Source organism: Triturus cristatus, chromosome 4_1, assembly GCF_964204655.1.
Source record: "Triturus cristatus chromosome 4_1, aTriCri1.1, whole genome shotgun sequence".
In the NCBI taxonomy this organism is placed as follows: Eukaryota; Metazoa; Chordata; class Amphibia; order Caudata; family Salamandridae; genus Triturus; species Triturus cristatus.
In genome coordinates this window covers 319,631,493-319,653,356 of record NC_140585.1, presented here as the reverse complement: position 1 = coordinate 319,653,356, position 21,864 = coordinate 319,631,493, and the positions used below count along the sequence as shown (strand labels likewise).

Genomic DNA, 21,864 nt, shown 5'->3' with positions numbered 1-21,864 from the left:
AAAAAAGCCCATAGCTCAGCACCTCACCTCTAAAACGGGCTTTAAACGAGTCCCAGACCATGTTACAAGACGCAGAGTTTCTATTTATTAGGAAATAATCCTTGATCCAACTCTTCATGTAGCTAACAAAGGTTGGATCTAAGAGGAGCTTCCTATCAAACGTAAAAGACTTAGGGGAGTTGTATATTGCCATATTTGAAACCCTAATAACAACCGGAGTATGGACCGATGTAACCCTAGGGAAAACTTGCATTAAAGCTTCAGATGCCCAAGCAGCAGATGTAAAAAAATAATCCAATCGGACTAGCTTCTTATGGGGACAAGAAAAAAAGGTGTATCCTGGACATGATGGGTGGCCCAGACATCCACCCGCCCATGATCCATAAGCAAAGACTTCGTGCCCTAAACACTTTAGGCTTACGACCCTTATAGTCCTGTCTACCCAGCTGAAGAGTGTTACCAGACAGATTAATGTTCATGTCCCCACATACTACTAATGGAGAGGGCCAAAGTGCTAGCTCGCCATTTAGATATTCCAAAACAGTGTCCTCGTCGAGATTGGACCCATAAACTGTACATAAAGTAAATCTTGCTTCCCCAACTAAGCACTCCAAAATAGCCCACCTCCCCTGCTTATCTACCATCTACCATTTGCCGCCCTGGGACCACTACCGAGGGTCTAGCTAATATTGCTACCCCTCTAGCTGTATTAGATTGTTTAGAAGCAGCCAATAGGCTAAACCCCAGATCTGTTAAACTCTGCCGCTTGAGCCATGGGAGATGAGTCTCCTGTATACAAAATATATCTGGGTTAATGACCCTGAGCTCAGACTGAACACTCTTCCTTTTATCATAGCCATTAAGCCCACATACGTTGAAAGAGCATATCCGTAAGCCTAAGTTAGCCATACATAAATCTTCGGAATTTGCATTTGAAATATTCGATCTGAAAATCAATAACAATCATCTTACATAGAAACATGAAACTATGGAACATTTTTCCCCCCTTTTTTTCACTCCCAGCCCTCCCAACCCCCAGAATCCCTCCTACCTCCTCCATACCCCAAACCCCTAGACCCCCAACACCCCTCCCCACCCCTACTCCCTTTACGCGGCAAAAGGACCATAGGTCCCTAGCGATGGAGAGCCGGAGCGCCCCCCACTGAGAGTGAGCCCCTCCCACGGAGCATTTCAATTAAGTTCCCCACCTCTAACCCCTTACATTAGATGCAAAAACTCCTTTGCCTGTATTTCTGAAGTGAAAAACGTTGTTTGTCCCTTGTGGATCGCTTTTAATTTTGCGGGATTAAGCAGAAATACCTGTGCCCCTTTAGCGAGAAATGAGGACATTAGTTGGCGAAGCTGCCACCTTCGCTCAACTGTCTGGCAAGGTCAAAAACAGCTTCTCGCGCTAACCAATTATTCATAGAGATCAAGATAGCCCAATGATTCAGTTCCGGGAATGCCTCTGTGAAAAGCTCTATCACAAACTGTCGCGCCTTCAGACCCCTCTGGAATGCCTAATACCCGAAGGTTATTCCTTCTCATCCGATTCTCTAAGTCGGAGAGCTTCCATGTCACGTCCTCTTTCTGATTTTTTAATGCCTCTGTGACGCCCTCCTGTACAACAAGTTCGTCTTCGAGCATAGAGATTCGATCCTCCGCTTCCCCTACCCGAAGACGGATATCTGTGCAAGTCTTAGCCATCCTCCTGATGGCGTTCTGAAGTTTGCGACAGGTCCCCTGGGTCCTGGCAATCTCAAGTCTGGTCATAGTTAGCCCAGTCTTTACTTAAATCTCCTTCCTCGGATGAGGATGAAGGGTCTGACATTGAAAAGAAATTATCCATTAGATCATTGTCAACAGCACCTTCAGCTTGGTGAAATGCCTGCAGGAAATTTTACTTAATCACCTTATTTAGTACATCTTTAACCATTAGGCTGGGAGTTCTGTGTTTGTTCCTCAATGGGTCTACATTGCCCTTAATGCCGCTGGCCAGAGAATTATTTTTGAGACTGGGTTCCTCTCCTGAGGCAGCTCCTAAGGTTAGAAATGTCTTAGAAGTGGCAAGCTCCATATCCCCCAGGCTCTCCTTGGGCTGCCCACCGAATGCCCTTGTAATATCAAGTGTGGTAACATCTATAGGTTCTATAGATTTAGCAGCAGGGTTTATGTCTGGACATCGGGCCGCCGCGGCAACATCAGGCACGGCAACAGCCACCGCAACAGGTATAGCCTCACTTGAAGATGCTGCCTTAACATTAATTTTCAGGTTCTCTGCTCCCTGGGGAACCTTCTTACTCTTGATAGACTGGGTTTTAAAAATTGAGGGTACTGTTTGTTTACCTTGGCGCGACGCTGTATTTACATTAGACTCTGAATGGTTGCTGCTGCTACCACCGCTGAAATTGTCCGCGTTTGCCGCATTTAATCTCTCATTAGCGTGAGTAGAAAGACCCGCTGTAGCTGCTGCTATCGCCGCCACCGTGCCGCGGCCCTTCACCGCCTTGAGAGCTTGTTTCGGCGCCATTCCGCTGCCCACAGCGAAACACCAAGATGAGGGAGAGGTGCCGCCAGGTAACAGCGTCCAATCCGAGACAAACGCAGCACCCGAGTCAGGTCCTTCCAGGGTGCAGACACCAGCCACCAAATCATCCCCGGCGCTTCTCCGTCTGAACGCTTAAAGCATAATCACTCAGCTGCCGAGGCCAAAACACCGTGGGAGGGTATCTCAGAGAGAGCTCTCACGCCAGCTCACTCGGCCGTCTGACCGACCGCCATCTTGCCTCTGACATCTCATCTTTTACAGTGAAAGGTACATTACACACTTTACTAGCTACTGGAACAGACCCTGGAGACAATGTTATCTTATGACAATAACACTTTAAACATCCAAGTTTGTTTCCAAATACTTGTGGATATTCCTCCATAAGTTGAGTTTGTACGGGAGAAAGATTATCAACAGACTTGACAACTCCTCTTTCTTTAAGAATAATGGGAGGAGTGCTATTAGGGTCTAACATGACACCCAGATCTTTCCGATGCCACCAACTGATGATACCGTCACCCTTCTTGGAGACATAAACCTTCCCAGAAGAAAAACGACCCTCCTATTCTCTTAGACCCACAAAATATCCTCTTAATTCAATAGGATCCCCCCCATAAGCAGTGGGACGAATGTCATCTTTTAAGAGGTTAAATTTCCGCTGAAAAATGTATTCGAAATAATGGTAATTTTCGCACCAGAGTCAAAAAGTACTTTGGTTTTATGACCTTCAACAAGAATATAGTCTAAAGGCCCATCACTTCCAACCTGAACAGCAATCTGTCCACATTCACAATCCTGTTGGTCAGTTGAATTCTCATGGCTAACCTCATTCACTCTTTGTTTAGAAGCTTTGATCCTGCAGGCAGTAACAAAATGTCCCTGTTGTTTTTTTTTTTTTTTTTTTTTTCAATAACTGCATACAGCATTTAAGGCCGGACAGGATTTATCATTAGCTCAATGACCAGCGTTGTTACATCTATAACACTTGTTTTCTTTACTGAATTGAATGCGAGCCCTATTTATTTGTTTGTCTGAGAGTCTTTTGACTTGACAGTTAAATTTGTGTTGACCACAGAAACATCTTTATTGAGATCTTTCTTGATATCCTTGACACACTCGAGGGAATGCTCGATTCTTTTGGCCCCAACTAGAATTTCATCAAGAGTAGGTTAATCTTTGAGCCATAATTCATCACGCACCTTCTCAGACACACAACCTAACATAAATTGATCTCTTATTCTTTCGTCTATAAGTGTGCTAAATGTACAAGTAGAAGCTAGACGTCTTAGTTCGGTGACATCATTTTCAATACTGTCTCCTTCCTTTTGCATTCGCTTACCGAAATGGTAACGTTCTAAAATAGTACTGACATTGGGTAGATGGTGTGCGTCTAGTTTATAAATACACAACTCAAATTCATTCAAACTTGATGCGGCACTGTCTGGAACATCTGGAAGATGATCAAAAACATCTTGGCCCTCTGAACCAAGACAGTGCATGAGCAAAGCTGTTTTCCTCTCAATACTGAGAGAGGTACCACAAACACGAGCATAGCGTTCGAAAACTTTTTTCCATTTAGACCATTTGATGGGAGGATCTCCTGGAGACTGAAAAAAAAAATGGAGCTGCAGTGACGTTTTGCATGACAAAATTGAACGTAGATTGTTGTGAATAACAGAATAAGGTACAGTAATATGCTCTAAATATGAGAGGTTATTGATGACAATAAACCGTCTATTATAGCCCAGTAAAAAAAAATCAGAGTTGTTGCGTTGACATGTAAAAATGTATGCAATATCAGAGTAGCTATGCAGACACACTGTATATAAGCAAAGCTGTGTGTGTCAGCACCGAGAATGGACTAGAAGAGGGCTGTGTGCATCAGCGTTGTCGTATAATAGTGCGCAGAAATCAGGGTTGCTGTGCGCATCAGCGTAATGAAACAACAACAATCAGGAAAGGGATGCTGTATATAAATGAGGCTGTGCGTGTCAGCGCCGTAACTAAACAATTGAGATTGCTGTGCGCATCAGCGTTGTAATGTAAAAATGAGTGGAGTATCCGGGTCGCTGTGCGCATCAGAGTAGCAATGCAACTGCACCCGCATACGGAAAAGACACGCTGTATATAAACGAATCTGTGCGTGTCAGCGCCGTAAATAAATAATTGAAATTGATGTGCGCGTCAGTGTTGTTATAATGGTACACAGAGACGCGCTCTATTCCAAATGAAGCTGTGCGTGTCAGCGTTGCAATATAATAGTATCCGGAGACACGCTCTATCCCAAATGAAGCTGTGCGTGTCAGCGCTGTTAACAAAAGTACAGTAACATAGTGTGCATCAAGGTTGCTAGGAGATTTTCTGTAAGCGTCGGCGTAACTAGACAACAGGGGCTACGCACGTTGAACACTTAGGACGTCAGACATTGCGTTTCAGTGACGAGGATTTTGAAGAAACGTAACAGAGCACAGAATGTAGAGCGCGAGTGAATCCAAAGGCAGTAAGTGTAATTCAAATGTAAATAGAATAACCGCACGGTCCGCGGTGAGTTTACATTGAAAAGTTCAATAATATAAGTGCCTTAAATTGAATGTCTCAAGTGACAGTTTAACACATTAAAGAAGAAACTCGTCCATGTGTTAAGCTGTGAGCTCTGTTGGTTAAACGCCGCTTTGTTAGTCAAACGCCGCTCTGTTAGTCAATCGCTGGGATAGTCAGTTACGTTTAAAGCAGCGATTTGAACAGTACTTAGCTTAAGAAATTGTACGCGCTAATAGGAAAACAAAGATCTTACTTGAAAGTTACATTTGAAGTCTTGTTCTTGAAGTCGAATAGGACGTAGACGGAGTATTATATATTAAGTAATTATTTAATTATCCCAAATACGAAGTACATGTAGGGATAAGGTAATTGGTGTTGAGCTGCTATTTCTCAGTCGTCGCCAGTGTTAAAAGCTGAATTCCTCTGTGAATGAAGACACAGGAGTCAGTAGATCTTCTTTGGTTGTTTAATCTTGAGTTCAAGGGGTAAACCGCTCAGCCACCCAACCGTCTCAGGCTCATCTCAGTCTAAACCTCTCTCTACATTCTAAGTTTCAGCCAGAGCAGCTTTTACATTCTGGAATACACAGATGTCACTAGCTGAAGCTAGTGTCAGACAATTAAGTATCTTTACAACACTTGCCCTATTTCACTTTGGATTTGAAGTACTTTGGCAAACTTTGCAGGACTGCCAGTGACTTCAATGTTTAATTCTTGCATCACTCTAGGAAGCTATGGAATCTAATCGGGGTCGGCAGGGGTTAGGGGGGGTACCAAAAGGAGGTGCTTTGAAAGGCTTTCTTTCCAGTGAAGCCTACAAATGAATCTAGTGAAGACTACAAATGAATGAAAGAATAAATTGACAAAATAAACATGGTACGTGTTCTCCTTGAGCCTAGGACAAAAGCAATTTCTCCCCTAGCCTCATTTGCAAATTGAGCCTCTTGCCTTTGATAGGCACCACTATCCTCTTTCCATCAAATGGAATATCCAAAAGCAACTGCTTGTCTTGTTGGATACTTATTTACTTACTTGTCCATCAGCAGTGTCACAGTGAGGGATACACAGCTATAGTCCCTTTTAACATGCTCGGCACCTCAGAAAGACAGCGTTGGTGCATGAAGGCAGAACAGATCATCTCCTCCAGTGATGGTTTGTGGTTGATGTCAATCTTTATGTTTCCCATAGGAGGAGTAGAAGGTTCTGTTGGACCTTGGTTGCTGCCTTGCGGACATTCTCCCACAATGACACTCCAAACCCCTAATTAAAGCAGGGTCCAAAAATCCTATCTATGCTGGAACAAGCACTCATCTTGACTGCTATGTTATCCTAAATTAGCATCCCTCATATTTAAACCCCCCCCCCCCCTAATTATAGATTTGGACTTTGTACCTTTTTAGGGGGAAACAATAATCCATCCGAATTGTATGCATCCTGCGGCATTACAAGATCATTTAATAGTGCATTGTTTTCTGGGCAGAGCTCATTCAGATTTAATGTAAGTGACCGATATGTTGTTTCGTCATATGGATTTTCTAAAGCAAGCTACCTAGGCTACTCTACAGTACTTACATTCACTGGATAAATATGAAGTGATGATCAATTAATTTTGAAAGTTCTGCATTATCATTTGGTTGAAACATAAGTGCACAGCCACGAGCAGTGTGTATCCACAATTGTTTAGAGATATACTAGTGCTGTTTTAAGAGTAGTTCTTTTTTGACAGCTGTAGAGGCACCCTACAAACAAGTTGCACAAATGTAAGCCTTTGTTCATCCCGCTGCATCAAGGATCTTGTTTTCCAGTAACGCCAAATCACAGCTATGTGGTGTTCAGTAAAGTACAACTCCATAAGGATGGTTATTCTATAGAACGACTTATCATATAACCTGTTTTAAGCATATCTGTGTACCAAATTGGAGTGCTTGCAGTTTTGGTGTTGCGTGTATTTCATAGAACCAATCGTTTTGTTGCAGGAACAAAAAGGACCACATCCAAACCATCTGCGAAAGGGGAGAAGCCATCAAGCCCTAACCAGTTCCAGAAAGACAATCAAACGTTATTACTGCAGGTAAACGCTGTCACTGAGCTCTGTAGATCTACTGTTGCCCCAGTTAACAATTTTTGTAATCGTTTAATCGATGAACTCCGCTTTATATCATACCAAGATGTCCCTCAACTACAAGTCTACTAGTAACATTAAACTAACACGCTTCCAAAGATTTCAAATCATCTTAACTGCTGGGGGAAAAGTATTGAAGAAGTAAACAAATAAAAGAGCATCCTAAACATATGTACTATAGTATTTAAAAAAGCAAAGGCATCCACCAGTGGTAATAATACCTGGGATCCTCCTTTCTTCTAGTAATCCCTCTTAGGGAGAATCTACTAGAAATTTGCAATTCTGCTTCTTACATTGGAAAACGTCTGACATATCCCATACCCTAATTAACATCACTAAAAAGGACCTCTGTCCGTGTGCGCTCATTTTCCCTCTACCTTGGAGAACACTGTTAACAGTCTCTGAAGTAAGATGATTGCCTTTTTTTAATATCTTGATTTGAGCAAAATACTGTTGATTCAACACTGTGAGCTATTGGTTTCCTGTTCAGGTGGAAGCGCTGCAGGCTCAGCTAGAAGAGCAAACTCGTCTGTCCAAAGAGCAGGTAGAGGGTCTGTTGGAGGACCGGCGTATCCGCATCGAAGAGGCACAGGTGCAACACCAGAGGGACCAGGATAAGGTCATTTCTTTGACAGAAAAGTAAGTGCATGTAGCAGGGGAACTGGCTGTAGATTCTTCTTGTCATTTAGAGATGACTTATGGTTTGTTCTTTTTAAGTGGAAGTAAACATAACGCATGGAGAAAATGTGATATTTCCTAAAACTCATTTTTTCTTTCTATTATTGAAACTATGGGCAATTGAAACAGAAAGCTAGATTAAACTATTAAGGGAAAGTGGGAAAAAGTTACAGGTTAAGATTGAAATCTAAATTATAGAAATATACTAAGAAAACTGTGTAAGACAACAGGGAAATCATCGCACAGGATAAAAAATTCATAGTGATTGTTGAGATACCCACGCATAGGTTTGTTTGGATTAGGTGTGATAGGTTTTTGGTGGTTTGAGTGCGTTGGGTTACGGTTTCTTTTTAGGGTTTCTGTATGTGTGTTTCAGATTAAGGATTTTTAGGGATTAAGGAGTACACTTCAACATCTAAAATGAAAATATATTTTTTAATAAAACATAAATATGTACTGAAATATAGAAAGAAGTACAAAATAATGGAACTGGGGCATATTGGCCTGCAATTGTGGTATTTACAACTAAAATAATTCCAAAATAATGGCATACAAATTTAAGGTGGGGGAAACGGTGAACTACAACCCACTGTAGTATACACCAATGAGAAGCATACATCCTGGACACTACACATTGACTTTAAAGGCTTGATAGCGGCCTATCTTAATCATTGTAACCACATGGCTTATTTAGTCATAGAAATTTGGTTGTTCAACTAAAGAATCAATTTACCAATTTCTTCTTTGCCCTACTGCTTGATCCTGTACGCACTTTCAGACCCCACTGGCCTTCTTTCAGGGACTTATACAGACTGTCCTGAGCACAAATGTCCTATTCTTGGGACTGTAACAGCCTATTAACTCCATACTACCCAGTGACCCATTCCCAAGACATGAGTACTTGATAACTTGCAAACATACTATCAAATCTTTCAGCAGATGAGATGCCGCATGGCTCCCCTCCCCATATAAATATATTTCGGACCGGGGCCTCTGGAGGCTCGGGGAATGGGGCACTTGCCCTTCAAAAATATGGCCCCAATGGTGGGCTCCCCTGGGCTTATAATTATTGAATGCAGCACAGCTGCCTTTTTGGGTGGGTGCGGGGGGAGGGAGGGGGGAATTCCTGTGAGAGTCTCGTGGGATCACTGCAGGTTTTGCCGATTGTTATCTTTTTTTCCCTCTCCTGCCCCCTTATACTATTTGCTTTCTATTTCAGAGCAGGGAACTAAGTCCCCGAGTCCTGTAATGGCTGCCAGCAAAATGTTTCTCATGTTGGTAGGGATGTAGCGTGGTACGGGTATTTTAGGGTTTAAGGGTAAGTGAGGGAATAGGGTAGTAAGGGATATTTTAGGATTTAGGAATGAGTAGGTATATAGGGTGTTAAGCCTATTTTTAGGCTTTAGCGGAGCATAGTGGCATGGGATGGTAATGGTATTTTTAGGGTTTAGGGGTGGTAATGGTATTAGATTGTAAGGGTGTGTAGGATGGTAAGGAAATTAATAAATGTAATGTAATTTATTTTTTTTATAAGGGGGTTTGGGAAACGCTTGCTCTCACTGGATGATGTCTTCAGTGATGTCTTTTGAGATGTCATCAGTGATGTCACTGACCATGTCATGATGTGTGATGTGATATGTGATGTCATAAGCAGTACATTGCGGGGGCATAAGTAGCTTAGGTAACTATAACTGCTGAATTTCTGTGGTTTTGTGTGTGTGAAATCTGAGCCTTAGTATAACGCCCCTGTAACCTTTTGTTTTTTTTCAGTTAATTTCTAATATTTTTCTAATTCTATTTCCAGCTATAATTTCCCTGCAACTTTTAGTTTTGTCAGGGAATTTCCACTGTTTTTAATGTTATTTCCCAACTAAGAAGTCCCTGTAATCTTTGGGCCATTTCGAAGTTTTAAAAAAATGTATTTCCTACCTGTAACCTGCAACCTTTGAGAGTATGTGTGTGTGAGTGGCTGTATAGGTGTGTGAGTGGCTTTATGGGTCTATGAGGGGTTTTATGGGTGTGTGAGTGGCTGCATGAGCAGCTGTATGGGTCTGTGAGCAGCTGTATCGGTCTGTGAGTGGATGTGTGAGCAGCTGTATGGGTTTATTAGTAGCTCTATGGGTCAGTGACTGGGTGTGTGAGTGGCTGTATGGGTCTGTGAGTGTCTGTTTGCACAAAATGTCTACTCAACTGGAGTACTTTCTGCTGGTTAATTAGTAAGTGCTAACTCGTTGGGTGAATGTGTAGTGCATATTCTACACCACCGCTGCATAATGGACCAGAAGGAAATGTCTCCAGTGACCTTCTGTGCATTTAATTACAGCAGTGTGATAGTTCCTCGTGCGTCTTCCATACTCCTATAGAGAAGACAATGAGACTACAAAGAGGTGAATCTCCACCAACCAAGGGTACTTCCTCTTAACTATATAAAGTAAGTGCTTCTTTGTTTGGTGAAGATGTCCTCATATTTTTCTGCTTCAAGAACACGTCACCAAAATTGGTGGGTAACGCACTGGGTGCCTTTTGGTTAGCTGTCCATCATCCTGGCAAAATGCAGGAAGACCTTTGCATATTACTACGGTGGACAGGCCGGGCCAAATGGGCGGAGCTTCCAGGTGTATTTGCATATTTGCATACTCGTAATTTAAAGGGAGAACTATGGACTCTTCTCTCATCAGGAGAGGACAAGAACGAACACACTTGTCACAGTAACTACAGATTATGATCCGATACATCAACGATGCAGTCCACTCCAGCAAGGATTTCAGATAGTTTTTCAATGTGTGAATTGCTGAGAAAACGCTTGCGTAGCCTTTGCCAAGCCCCAGGCCGATTTAAGCCCCTGGGACCCCATCCCGGGGACCCCTTCTGCAAAGCCCGGCCAATTACTGGAAGGGGAATGGGGCCACACCGCCCCCTCCCTGGATTTATTATGGCCCCAGGGCCCCTATCCCCTGGGACCCGGCCACTTGATGCTGGGTGCTTTGGCACCACCCAGGGCACCCAGTGTGCATTGTTTAGGACCACAGGGGGAGACTAAATACCCCCGCGGTCCCTGCTGGCTCCCAGCTGGCATTTCACTGGCATGCAGGGAGTAGCAAAAAATGTTGCTCCCTATGTGCTTGAACAATTCTTTCATATGCTTTCCTTCCCACTTGACAGAGTGCAGGAAAACAGATAGGTCCACTCCCAGCAGGTGGGAGCAGTTTTCCTGCTCCCGCTCACTGGTAGTGGTCTTACTGTTTGCTCTCACTTGGCTATGAAAGCTCCCGCCAAGCAAGAGCAAACGGCTATGTCCCAGGGGTGGGCACCCCGTGACCTAGGGAGCCGACCCTGGGGGGTGGCAGTCCCGTGGGCCATTAATGGCTCCATGATGGGGGTCCGCGCTTCACCCCTCTTTTGATATTGCATGGCTTGCTGCTGGGAGGAGGGGGTTCCCAGGGCCAAAAATGCCCCAGGAGGGGAGCCATGTGGAGCCACCCCTCCCCTTTGAAATTTTGGCCATAAAAGGCCCTAAAGGGAAGTTGGGGGGTGGAGGTGTCCGGGCAGCCCCACTTCCTTGATTTTGAATTTTCTTTTTATTGGCCTTGCCCCTGGAATGTGGCGATTCCCCGGGGCCGTAAACGGCCCACCTCCTCTTTATTTACCGTTGGCTTGGCCCCATGGAGGTGGTGGCCCGGGGAGATGGCATCCCCGGGGCCGATATCGGCCATGGGGATCGAGGACGTCGTGCGGCCCCCTCCTCAAAATATTTATTCATATATGCCCCATGACCTGGCTCAATTATAAACAAGCGCATGAAACTGAGCTTTTTAGGTCGAGCCTGGGCAGCAGTTGCGCTGCTCTGCGAGCCATGCTGCATTGGAGTATGTACTTGAAGCCCCGCCCACTCTCTGCCCATATTTGTCATTGGCTTGTGTCATTGTCCTTCGTAAATGCTGGCTTCTGATTCCTTATTAGACTTGTTAGTCCCTCCTTAGTACCGCCTTGTCTTCATTTGTACCCTCCATTGAGGACTGGCCCTTTTACTTCAGTTGTTACACGGTATGTTGTCTTTAGTCTGTAAGCACTATTTTCTTTAATGAGCTTCTCTTACTACTGGAGGGGTCTCTCATGCACAGTTGTGACCACTGGCCTGTTTAACTCGATTCTAAAACTGTTAGCTCTTTTTGTCAATGTGCACATCACGCACGTTTAAACAAATTCAGACATATAACTTGCGTTTTTCGAACGTTGCAATTCCATTTTTTATTTTTTATTCATTAATTACTATACTTTAAACAAGCCTCTGTTTGGATTGGCAGCACCTTTGTTCCACTCCATTACTTCGGCAGCAAGAGATAATTAAAATACACATTATGAATATGCTTCAGTGTAAATTGCCAGTTAGTTTCGTTATCTAAGAATGGGTGTTTTTAGGTCTCGCGAGCCAAAGGCTCGAAGAGACATTTTATATGTGGGTTTCTCAAAGTGCTACCCACACTTTTGGCTGGCCTAAACCTTGAGTGCACGAGAACACATGCACGTGCACAGCTGCTCCTCTGCTAATTGCATTCCCCCCTCCCTTCTCACCCAGTCCTTGGATGCTCTGCTCAATTACTTTCACTTTCGCGCTTTGACCTTTGCATTCCCCCCTCCCTTCTCACCCAGCCCTTTGATGCTCTGCTCTTGTGAGAGGAAACAAGCAGCAGGCACTTAAATGACCTATGGGGCCCCAATAATGCTAAACACTACGAAAATCAGATAGAAATCTGTACAAACCGAAAATCAGATAGAAATCTGTACAAACCAACACGAGTCACATGCCATGTGTGTAACATAATTCCACTCCTCCCTACGTGACTCCACTCCACACAATGGCATTCCACATCACACAATTGCACTCCAAGTTACACATCTGCCCTTCATGCCACACAATTGCTCTCCCTGCTGCACAATTCCATGTCTCACAATTCGACTCCACATCACAGAATCCCACGCAACCAAGTTCCACGCTACGTAGTTCAACTCCACACCACATAATTTAATGCCATATATTACCCCTCCAAGTCACATAATTCCACTCCACCTCTTTTCAATCCACTCCATACCACATCATTTCACCCCATGCAACATAATTTCCATGCAACACAATTCCACATCTAAGAATAACGCTCAGGCCACAAATTTCCACTCACACAATTCAATGCCACATAATTCTACTCCATAACACAGAATTCCACTTCAGTGCACAACATATAAATCCACATCATGACACATACTATGCCACATAATTTCACTCCCTACAACATAATTCCACTCTGTGTCACTTAATGCATCTTCCCTTTCGTGCCACATGATTCAGATCAACATATTTCCCCTCAACTCAATTCCTTGCCATGCGACACAATTGCACGTCACGTACAGCCATGCCACATTATTATACTATATGCCACACACTTTCAGTCCAAACCACATAATTCCACACCACGTCACATAATTCCACTCCACATCAGTTAATCCCACTACACACAATTGCACTCCATGTCACTCTGTGGCACTCATCACAATTCCATGTCTCAAAATTACACTCCATGGCACACAATTGCACGCCATACAATTTCACACCACACAATTCCATGCCAAAGAAAACAGCACCACTTAAAGCCAATCCATGGCATGTAATGCCATGCCACACAATTCAAATCGACATGATTTCGGTTCCATACCACGTAATTCCACGGCACGTAATTCCACTCAACACCACACAATTCATTACCATGTCACATAATTCCACTCCAGGCTATATGGTTTCCACTCCACTCAGTGACACTCCATGTCACCCTATTGCACTCCACATCACACAATTGCATTTCACGACACACAATTCCACGGTGCACAATTCCACTCCAGGAAACACAATTTCACTCCATGCAACACAATTCGGCACCACACTATTCAACTCCATGCCACCGAAGGGCACTCCACCCTCATATTTCCAATCCAAGCCACATAATTCCACTCCATGTCGCACAATTCAAATCCTCTCAATGCCGCTCAATACCATGCAACACAACTCTTCTCCACATACTTTCACGCCACCTAATTCTACTCTACACCACATAATTCCACTAGTCAACACCCCACAATTCCATGCCACACAATTCAACTCCAGCCCACACAATTTCACTCCATGCAACATCACAACTCCACATCATGCAACATAATTCCACTCCATGAGACATAATTCCACTCCATACCACGTAATTTCACATTGGACCACACTCTACCACCTAAATTTAAGATCCCCAAACCAAACTAATTTCACACCACACAATTCCACACCAGACAATTCCATGCCACACCATTCCATGTCACATCTCATAATTCTACTCCACAGAGCATAATTCCACTCCTTGCCACCTAATTCTATGCCACACCACTTGATTTCACACCATGTCACATAAATCCACTTCACGGCACTTAATTCCTCTCCGCACAATTGCACACCACGTCACATACTTGTAGTTCACGCCACACAGTAACATGTCTATCTCAGTGAATGCAAACAAATTCCACTACACAGAATTACATGCAAAATAGAGTGCTCTCCACTTCTCATAAATCCACACCACATAATTCCATTCCATGGCACAGAATTGCATGCCACATAATTGCATACCACACCCCATAATTCCACATCACATCACATAATTCAACTCCACACCCATACTTCCTCTCCGCAGAATTGCACTCCATGTAACACAATTGCATACCACGCCACACAATTCCATGTCTCACAATTTCCCTCAACACCCCACAATTGGAGGACACACCAAACAAATCCACACCAATTAATTCCATGCCACAACACATAATTAGACTCCATGGAACGTAATTCCATGCCGCATAATTCCACTCCACTATTAATGAATCCACTCAATTACATAATTCCACTTAGCGGGACATAATTAAAATCCACCACATAATATCATTCAAGCCCACATATTTACACTCCATTCCATGACACATACTTCCATTCCTCTCAACACAATTCCATGCCACACAATTCAATGCCACACAATTACACTCCACACCATATAATCCTACTCCACGCCATGCCAACTAATTCCACACCACATCCCTTAATTCAACACCATGCCACATATTTTAAATCCAGGGAACATAATTCATTTCCATACAATTGCAGTCTATGCCACACCACGCAAAACAATTCCACAACTCACAATTCAGCTCCATGCCACACAGTTCCAAACCACTCGACATACTTTAATGCCACATAATTTCACCCCACACAAAAAAAATTCACTCTGCATATTTCCACACTACTTGACACCACGTATTTCTAGTCTCCAGCTTTCTCTCTATCCCTCTCTTAAACCCTCTTTCTCTACACCTCTTAACCCTGTCATCATGCCAGCTGCAGTTATAGAAAACATCCTAAGGATTTGTTAATTACAATACCAAGAGCTTAAACTCTCGTAACTGCGAGACCTATTGCATTTGCAATGCAATAGGTCTCGCATTTGCAAAATTTTAGGCTATTGGCATTGTTCATGACAATGCCTTTTTTAATCTATTTTATAAAACAAACACATAATGGCATTTAGTTATAATTTACAAAGCCAATAGCTAGTGTGGAATTATTATTAGCAATGCCAGCTGCTCACACTTTTATAATGCGAGACCTATTGCATTGCAAATGCTTGTTTTTCTTTCTCACCCTGTAGCTCCGTGTAGCTGAACTTATGTTTTACCTTAAATGCTTGAGAAAAACGACAGGGGCCCCTCTGCCAGTTTAAGCATGTTGACCGCTAAAGGTTTTCACACTTGGGTTGCATGGCAGAGTCAACTTTTGCAGATGATGGTTAAATGTAAGAAATAAATTGCATGGATCAGTGTATATAGTAAGCAAAAGTGTCGTTCAGAAGGTTATGCACAAGTTCTTGTGGTTTGCTGCAACATCTCATCCTTCCACATAAACAACTGGGAGGTGGTTGTCGGCACTGACGAACTTTGAACCTTACGTTGTGTTTGTTTAGGTATTGCCCGAGACCGTGCATGTGCTTTCGTTTGCGAGGATTCTGGTAAACTAGACAAGCATCTGCAATGAAATAGGTCTTGCATTTACTGGTTTTTACTTTTAAAAACCAAAAGATAAATAAAAGGCATTGTCATTTACAATGCTAATAGCTCAAACTCTCGCAAATGTGAGACCGATTGCATTCTAAATACCGGTTTTAAAATTTGTATTTATTTACGTTTCCGAGATTCACGGATCCGCAGAGATTATTGTGGGAATTGGTTTTAAAAACAATGCTTTTTAGACATGGCGTGCCCCTAGGGGACTCTACCACGATCAGGGTATTCCTACCCTCTCCCCTTCTCTTTACTTTTACCTTTTTGTTTGGGACTTGTCTGAATCAGAGTCCCAAAATGGCTGCCAACACTTCCTGGTTGAAGTGTTGGCAGGCAATCCAATCTCAGCATGAGATCTTTTGGATCCGCGATCCCTAGATATACAAATGTTTTTCTGAACGGATTTGCACCAAAAAGCACTCTTTCTGGACTAAAATCTAGCTTTCTGCCAAATTTGGTGTAGTTCCGTTCAGTTTTTCAAGCTGTAGTCGTGCCTAAAATCCCTATTGGAAATTGCATGGGGAAAACGTGTTTTGTGACCCCTTCCCCATTTTCTCAGCTCTCACTTGGCAGATCACCCTGAAACTTTACAGCTGGTGAATTGAGTGGCAAACTAGTTTTGAAATTTTTGTGAAGATTTGTCAAACGGCTCCAAAGTTATTAGCAAAACCAAAAAACTATTTTCCTACGGAAACCAGGTCCTAACTAACTTCCTAATGACACTGCCAGTGGGTAATCTATATTTAGCTAAACTTATTTCTGCTTACCTGCATGGTAAAGGCATATGCATTGTAAAGAAAGGCTTTGGAAAAAATGCATGGTAAAGACATGTGTGGTAATTGCATGTGTTGTAACGTCATTCATCTTCATAGAGCAGGTACCGGTTCAGCAAAACACAGGGGGTTGTTATTCCCACTATTTCCTTGTCCTGAAAAAGAACGAGACCTCAGGCCTATGTTGGATCTTCGACCCTTGAATGCCTTCATGTGGAAGGACAAGTTCAAAATGCCCACATTCGCTCAGATCTTTTGTGGCCTGGACCCATGAGACTGGTTAGTGCCCTTGAACTTATTGGATGCTTATAATCCTATATCTGTTCTGCAGTCCCAAATGTGTTACCTGCGGTTCAAGGTGAGCCAGGAGCATTTTCAGTTTGTAGTGATCTCCTTTAGTCTTGCCTATGCCCCTCTAGTGTTCACAAAAGTGATGGTTGCTGCACATGTTCAGAGGTTGAGAGTTCCTATATCTCTGTACCTTGATGACTGGCTGCTGCTCTCAGCAGTCATTCGTGCCTCACCTCCGGATGATTGCTGAAGTCTTAACATTGTTGGGTTTACCATAAAGGAGCCGGCCTGATTCCATCACCAAGGCTTCCATTGATTGAGACAATCCTGAACGAGAAGGAATTAAACGCTTTTCCTTCACTGAAATGAGTCCAGTCTTTCTTGCTATGATCTTGATATTTCAGGCTCGTTCTTGGGAGGGTAACTGTGAGACTTCTTGGCTTTTCAGCCAAGTGCATCTTCCTTTTCACTGTTGGGTGGCACATGCATGCCCTCCTTTAGAACCTAATGTCCAAAGAGCCACAGCATGGAGACACCCTTTCCAACACTATCCAGGTCTTGAAGGAGGCAGCTAAGATTTGCAGTGGTGACTGACCCGTCTCAATCTGTCCTGCGGCAGGCTGCTTTCCCTCTTTTATCCAGAGCCGACAGTGTTGTGCCTCACTACTGGGGTGAGGTGGCCCTTAGGGGCAGTAGAGATCGGAGGCCTCTTGTCTCCACTGGCGGGCTTGCTCCACATCCACCTACTGGAGATCTAGGCCAACTGAATGGTCCTGAATGCATTTCTGCTGTTCAACAGGGGGAGGTTTGTACAGGTCAACACCAACACTGCCATGCAGTAGTGCAGCAAGCAGGTCAGAGTTGAGTCCTGTGATCTTTGCCACAAGGTTTTGTTTTTCCATAGGCGGCTGGATCTCCAGAACACCTTCATGGGCAGCGAAGAACTGAGAAGACATCATCTGGCAGCTCACAAGTGGGTTCTATGTCCCAAGGTGGTGCAGGGCATATTTGACCAATGTGTAGAGCCATTGATAGATCTTTTTGCAACTGTTCAGAAAATGCAGTGTTCACAGTTTTGTGCCCTGCAGTTTCAACAAGATCTCTCGTTAAGACACTCACTCATTCTGGCTGCAATGCAACAAGGAGCTACTGTATGCCTTTCCACTGTCTCTCTTGCCCTACGTTCTGCAGAAGATCAAGAACAACCAGGCCCAAGTCATCCTAATGCCCCTGGATTGGGTCAGGAGAGCGTGACACCCAAAACTCCTGAACATGAGTGTCTTGCATTGGACCAGTCTGCCATTTCGAGAGGACCTCCTTCCCCTGCAACGGGCAGGGCCTTCCACCTGAATCTCTGCAACTTGCATCTCCAAATGTGTAGACCGAGTAGCGCCAATTGACTAATTTGATATGTTGCCTGAAGCGGTGGATGTCCTCCTCACTGCTAGACGTCTCTCTACAAAATCCATGTAGTCTGGGCACTGAGAAAAAGTTTGAAACTTGGTGTGGTACTTGAGACACTGACTATTATACAAGAAGCAATGAGACTTCCTTTTGTTTTGTCTTTAAGCCATCAAGGCATTGCAGGGGCACTGTAAAATGTTATTTTTGTGATGAATATTTCTCAGGTGCCAGACTGAATTCGAATGATTTCAGTTGCAGTGCTCTCCACATGCGGCTACGTAGTGCTGTGCAGCTCCGTATTGGCTTTGTTTTGCCCTAAAAGGGACATAGGAAAGATGCATATAGGCCCCACCCCAGCATGCCAATGTCCGTTCCAATATGCAAGAGAACAATGTCCCCACCTAAAACTATAGGATTCGAACCAGGCTTTGTAATGGACCTGCAGGAGGTGTGCCTTTTGTTGTTTGGGCTCAGAGCACAACTCCAGGTCATGCGATGAGTTTTAACTCATGCACTTGAAGGTGACCCAGGACAATAAAGTGAAGCTGGTTCACGCCAAACATTGGAAAAGGTCACAGACCTTGTGTAAGTCCTGCTCGCGTTCCCGCTTTAGAAGAGGATCCGGTCACAGGTCTTCTTCCTCAACAACTCCTTTGTCGACTTCCATTCTGGTTCCAAGACAAACACTGGTTCCTCTTTCATTGCTGGTGCCAGAGGGCGATGCGCTGGGGACTCTAGCGTCCGACACCAAACCAAGTCTCTCTCTTCACCCTTGAGGTCCTGCTGCAACTCCTGTTCAATGTGATTCAGACGGTATAGTCCCACTACCGTGGCCGGCGCTTTACTGAAAGGCTTCATCTGGTTTGTGGTTCCAATCCTGACCTGAGTTTACCACAACTCTGAAAAGACAATAGTGATGATTGACCCCACATTATAATGATGATACATGAGTTACAGGAGTTCAGTAGACTTGATGTGTCCCCTGATAGAGGGTGGATGCCCTCACACATGACGTGGGCCGCCAACAGAAGAGTGCTTCCCATGCTGTGTTCATTAGACATGCTACTTAAGTCCTGGACTTTCAACTACCTTTATTTGAAGTTGGAACAAACGTCCTTACAGATGTGATGGAGCCTGTGGCCTGCTGCCTCTGAACTCTTACTGCCATTCAGAAAAGCCGTAACTGACTGTGTGTAGTACCCGTCCCTAATGCCAACTTCGTCATTCCGGATTGGACAGCCATAATTGATGCCTAAAAAAAGACCTGGAAATCAGAGAGGTTTGTGTGTGAGGATGGCCCTGCGTGGCTCATCTCAGCCAGATACTGATGCCTTCTACTTTCAAACTACTTTTTACTACCTTCTTTCTGCTGCCCCATTTCCTGTGCCAGGAAGACCTCGTAATCTCTTAACTCATTTATATAGGCTGCCCATGGTTTTCCCAAAGTATCTACTCATTGAAATCAAAACCTAATGAGGATAACCATCGAATATTACTAGCAGTAACTTGTTAACATCATCAATGAAGATGTACGAAACCAAGAGAGATCAGACATAAAATTAGACCTGAGGGACAAGAGGAGCTGGTCCAGATGGCAAGAGATGTGTCTCAGCCACAGATAATGCAGATCTTCTGCATAAATACATATTATAGACCCTTAGACTTGGGGTGGGTGTGCTCTAAGCCCCACAGTAGACTGTGCCTGAGTGGCGGCAACGCCTACGTGAGGAGGGAGAAATCGACCCCTCTAGCGTAATTTAGCACCCCTTTAACACCTGTTGCACGGGACGGCATAAACTCCGTGGGGGGGACTTTAACCCCCAAAACACACTAAGCCTTTTGCTATGTGAGGAGAGAGAGAGGGGGAGCGTGACCCGCCCTCCCCCCACGCGCTATTTAGTGCCACTTTGACACCTGCTGCATGGTACGCTAGAGACTCCGTGGGGGCGTGCTTTGAATGGGCCGGTACTCACCGGTACGGAGTACCGGCACTTTTATATTTTCTCCCCTTGAGTACCGGGACCTTTCCTCGGGAAAGGAGAGTACCGGTACTCATAACGGCCCGGTTTTGATGCAGTTGGTGCTGCGCTCCATCCTTGGCAGGTCTTTCTGCACGGCTTACAATGGGTAAAAGCGCCTTTCAAACCAAGCTGAAGCCTGGGCTGCGCTGGTTCAAAAGCGCCAGCAGAGCAAGGTAAGGCCTACTCATTGGCAATCAGTATAAGGTGTGGAATATGGGGGGGGGGGGCAGGCCTTGTATATGGATGCGCCGCAAACAGGATGGACACATCAGCCAGGGTTACTTGTGTGGGCCAAAGACCACGAGCAGTCTTGCGCCCGTTTATTTATACCTTCGGGCGTGCCCGCCCTCCGGGTGCGTGGATGCGTGTCCAGCGTAGCGGGACGGGCCGGATGGCTCCGTTACCACATCCCTCCAATCTTTCAGATATAGAGATCACTCGCTACGGAACAGTTCAGTTCTTTTGCGCGCACCACGCAAAGTCCCTCAGTCTCTGATTAGGGGCCGGATTCGGCCGGAGGCCATACTGCTGGCTCCGGGGGACGTCTCCTCGTCCGGTCCCACAGGTTCCGTTTCCACTGGGTACCCCCGCAGCTTCGGAGGACCCGTTCTCCCACGCCAGACGGTGGGGGCGTGCTCCGCTGTGGGCTCACATGCCCTCCGGACGAGCTACCCCCTTCTCCGGCATCCAGTTCCTCCTCCTGCGGGTCAGTCTCTCGTGGGGCCGTGGTGACCTGCTTGAACCAGGACGTGTTTCGTGTCACTACTCGTGTTCCTCTCTGGACCGACACCATGGTGCCCTGCACCCTGACGACCTCCCACACTTCCGGTTCAAACTGGGTGCGATACTTCCAGTTCGGATAACGGTCCTTCATGATGACCTTGTCCCCCACCCGGAGACTCCTCGCCTGGGCCCTCTGAGCCCGACTGGCGTTCTCATTGGAGGTCCGCCTCCTGTCCTGAGCCGCACCTTGGTCTAGCGGCCGAGGCTGCCACGCCTGACTCGCCGGGATGTTGTCTCTAGGGGCCTTCCTGAATAGGAGGTGCGCAGGCGCGCACCGAGTGGTACAGTGAGGTGTCCGGCGGTACGCACTGAGGAACTGTGAGAGGCATTGATCCGCGTCTTCCCCTTGGTCCACTCCTATCTTCAGCGCCCGGTTCATCGTGCGCATGAACCGTTCTACCTCTCCGTTGGCCTGGGGCCATTGCGGGGTGATCTTCCGGTGCCGGACTCCTCGGGCTGCCAGGTATTCTTGGAATTCTCTTCCTTGAAACGGCGGCCCATTGTCTGACCGGACTTCCTCGGGCAGGCCCATCATGGCGAATATGCGGTCCAGCGCCGCTCTCAC

At 45.0% G+C, this 21,864-nt stretch overlaps 1 protein-coding gene across 2 annotated transcripts in view; it reads left to right on the top strand.

Moving 5' to 3' along the window:
• CCDC77 (coiled-coil domain containing 77) overlaps positions 1–21,864 on the top strand; it is a 269,618-nt gene that overhangs the window by 110,865 nt on the left and 136,889 nt on the right. For both annotated transcript variants that reach the window (XM_085652269.1, XM_085652270.1), the window contains 2 exons: positions 7,065–7,159; positions 7,701–7,849. In XM_085652269.1, the coding sequence (XP_085508395.1) occupies positions 7,065–7,159; positions 7,701–7,849 (244 nt within the window). The remainder of the gene's footprint in view (positions 1–7,064; positions 7,160–7,700; positions 7,850–21,864) is intronic.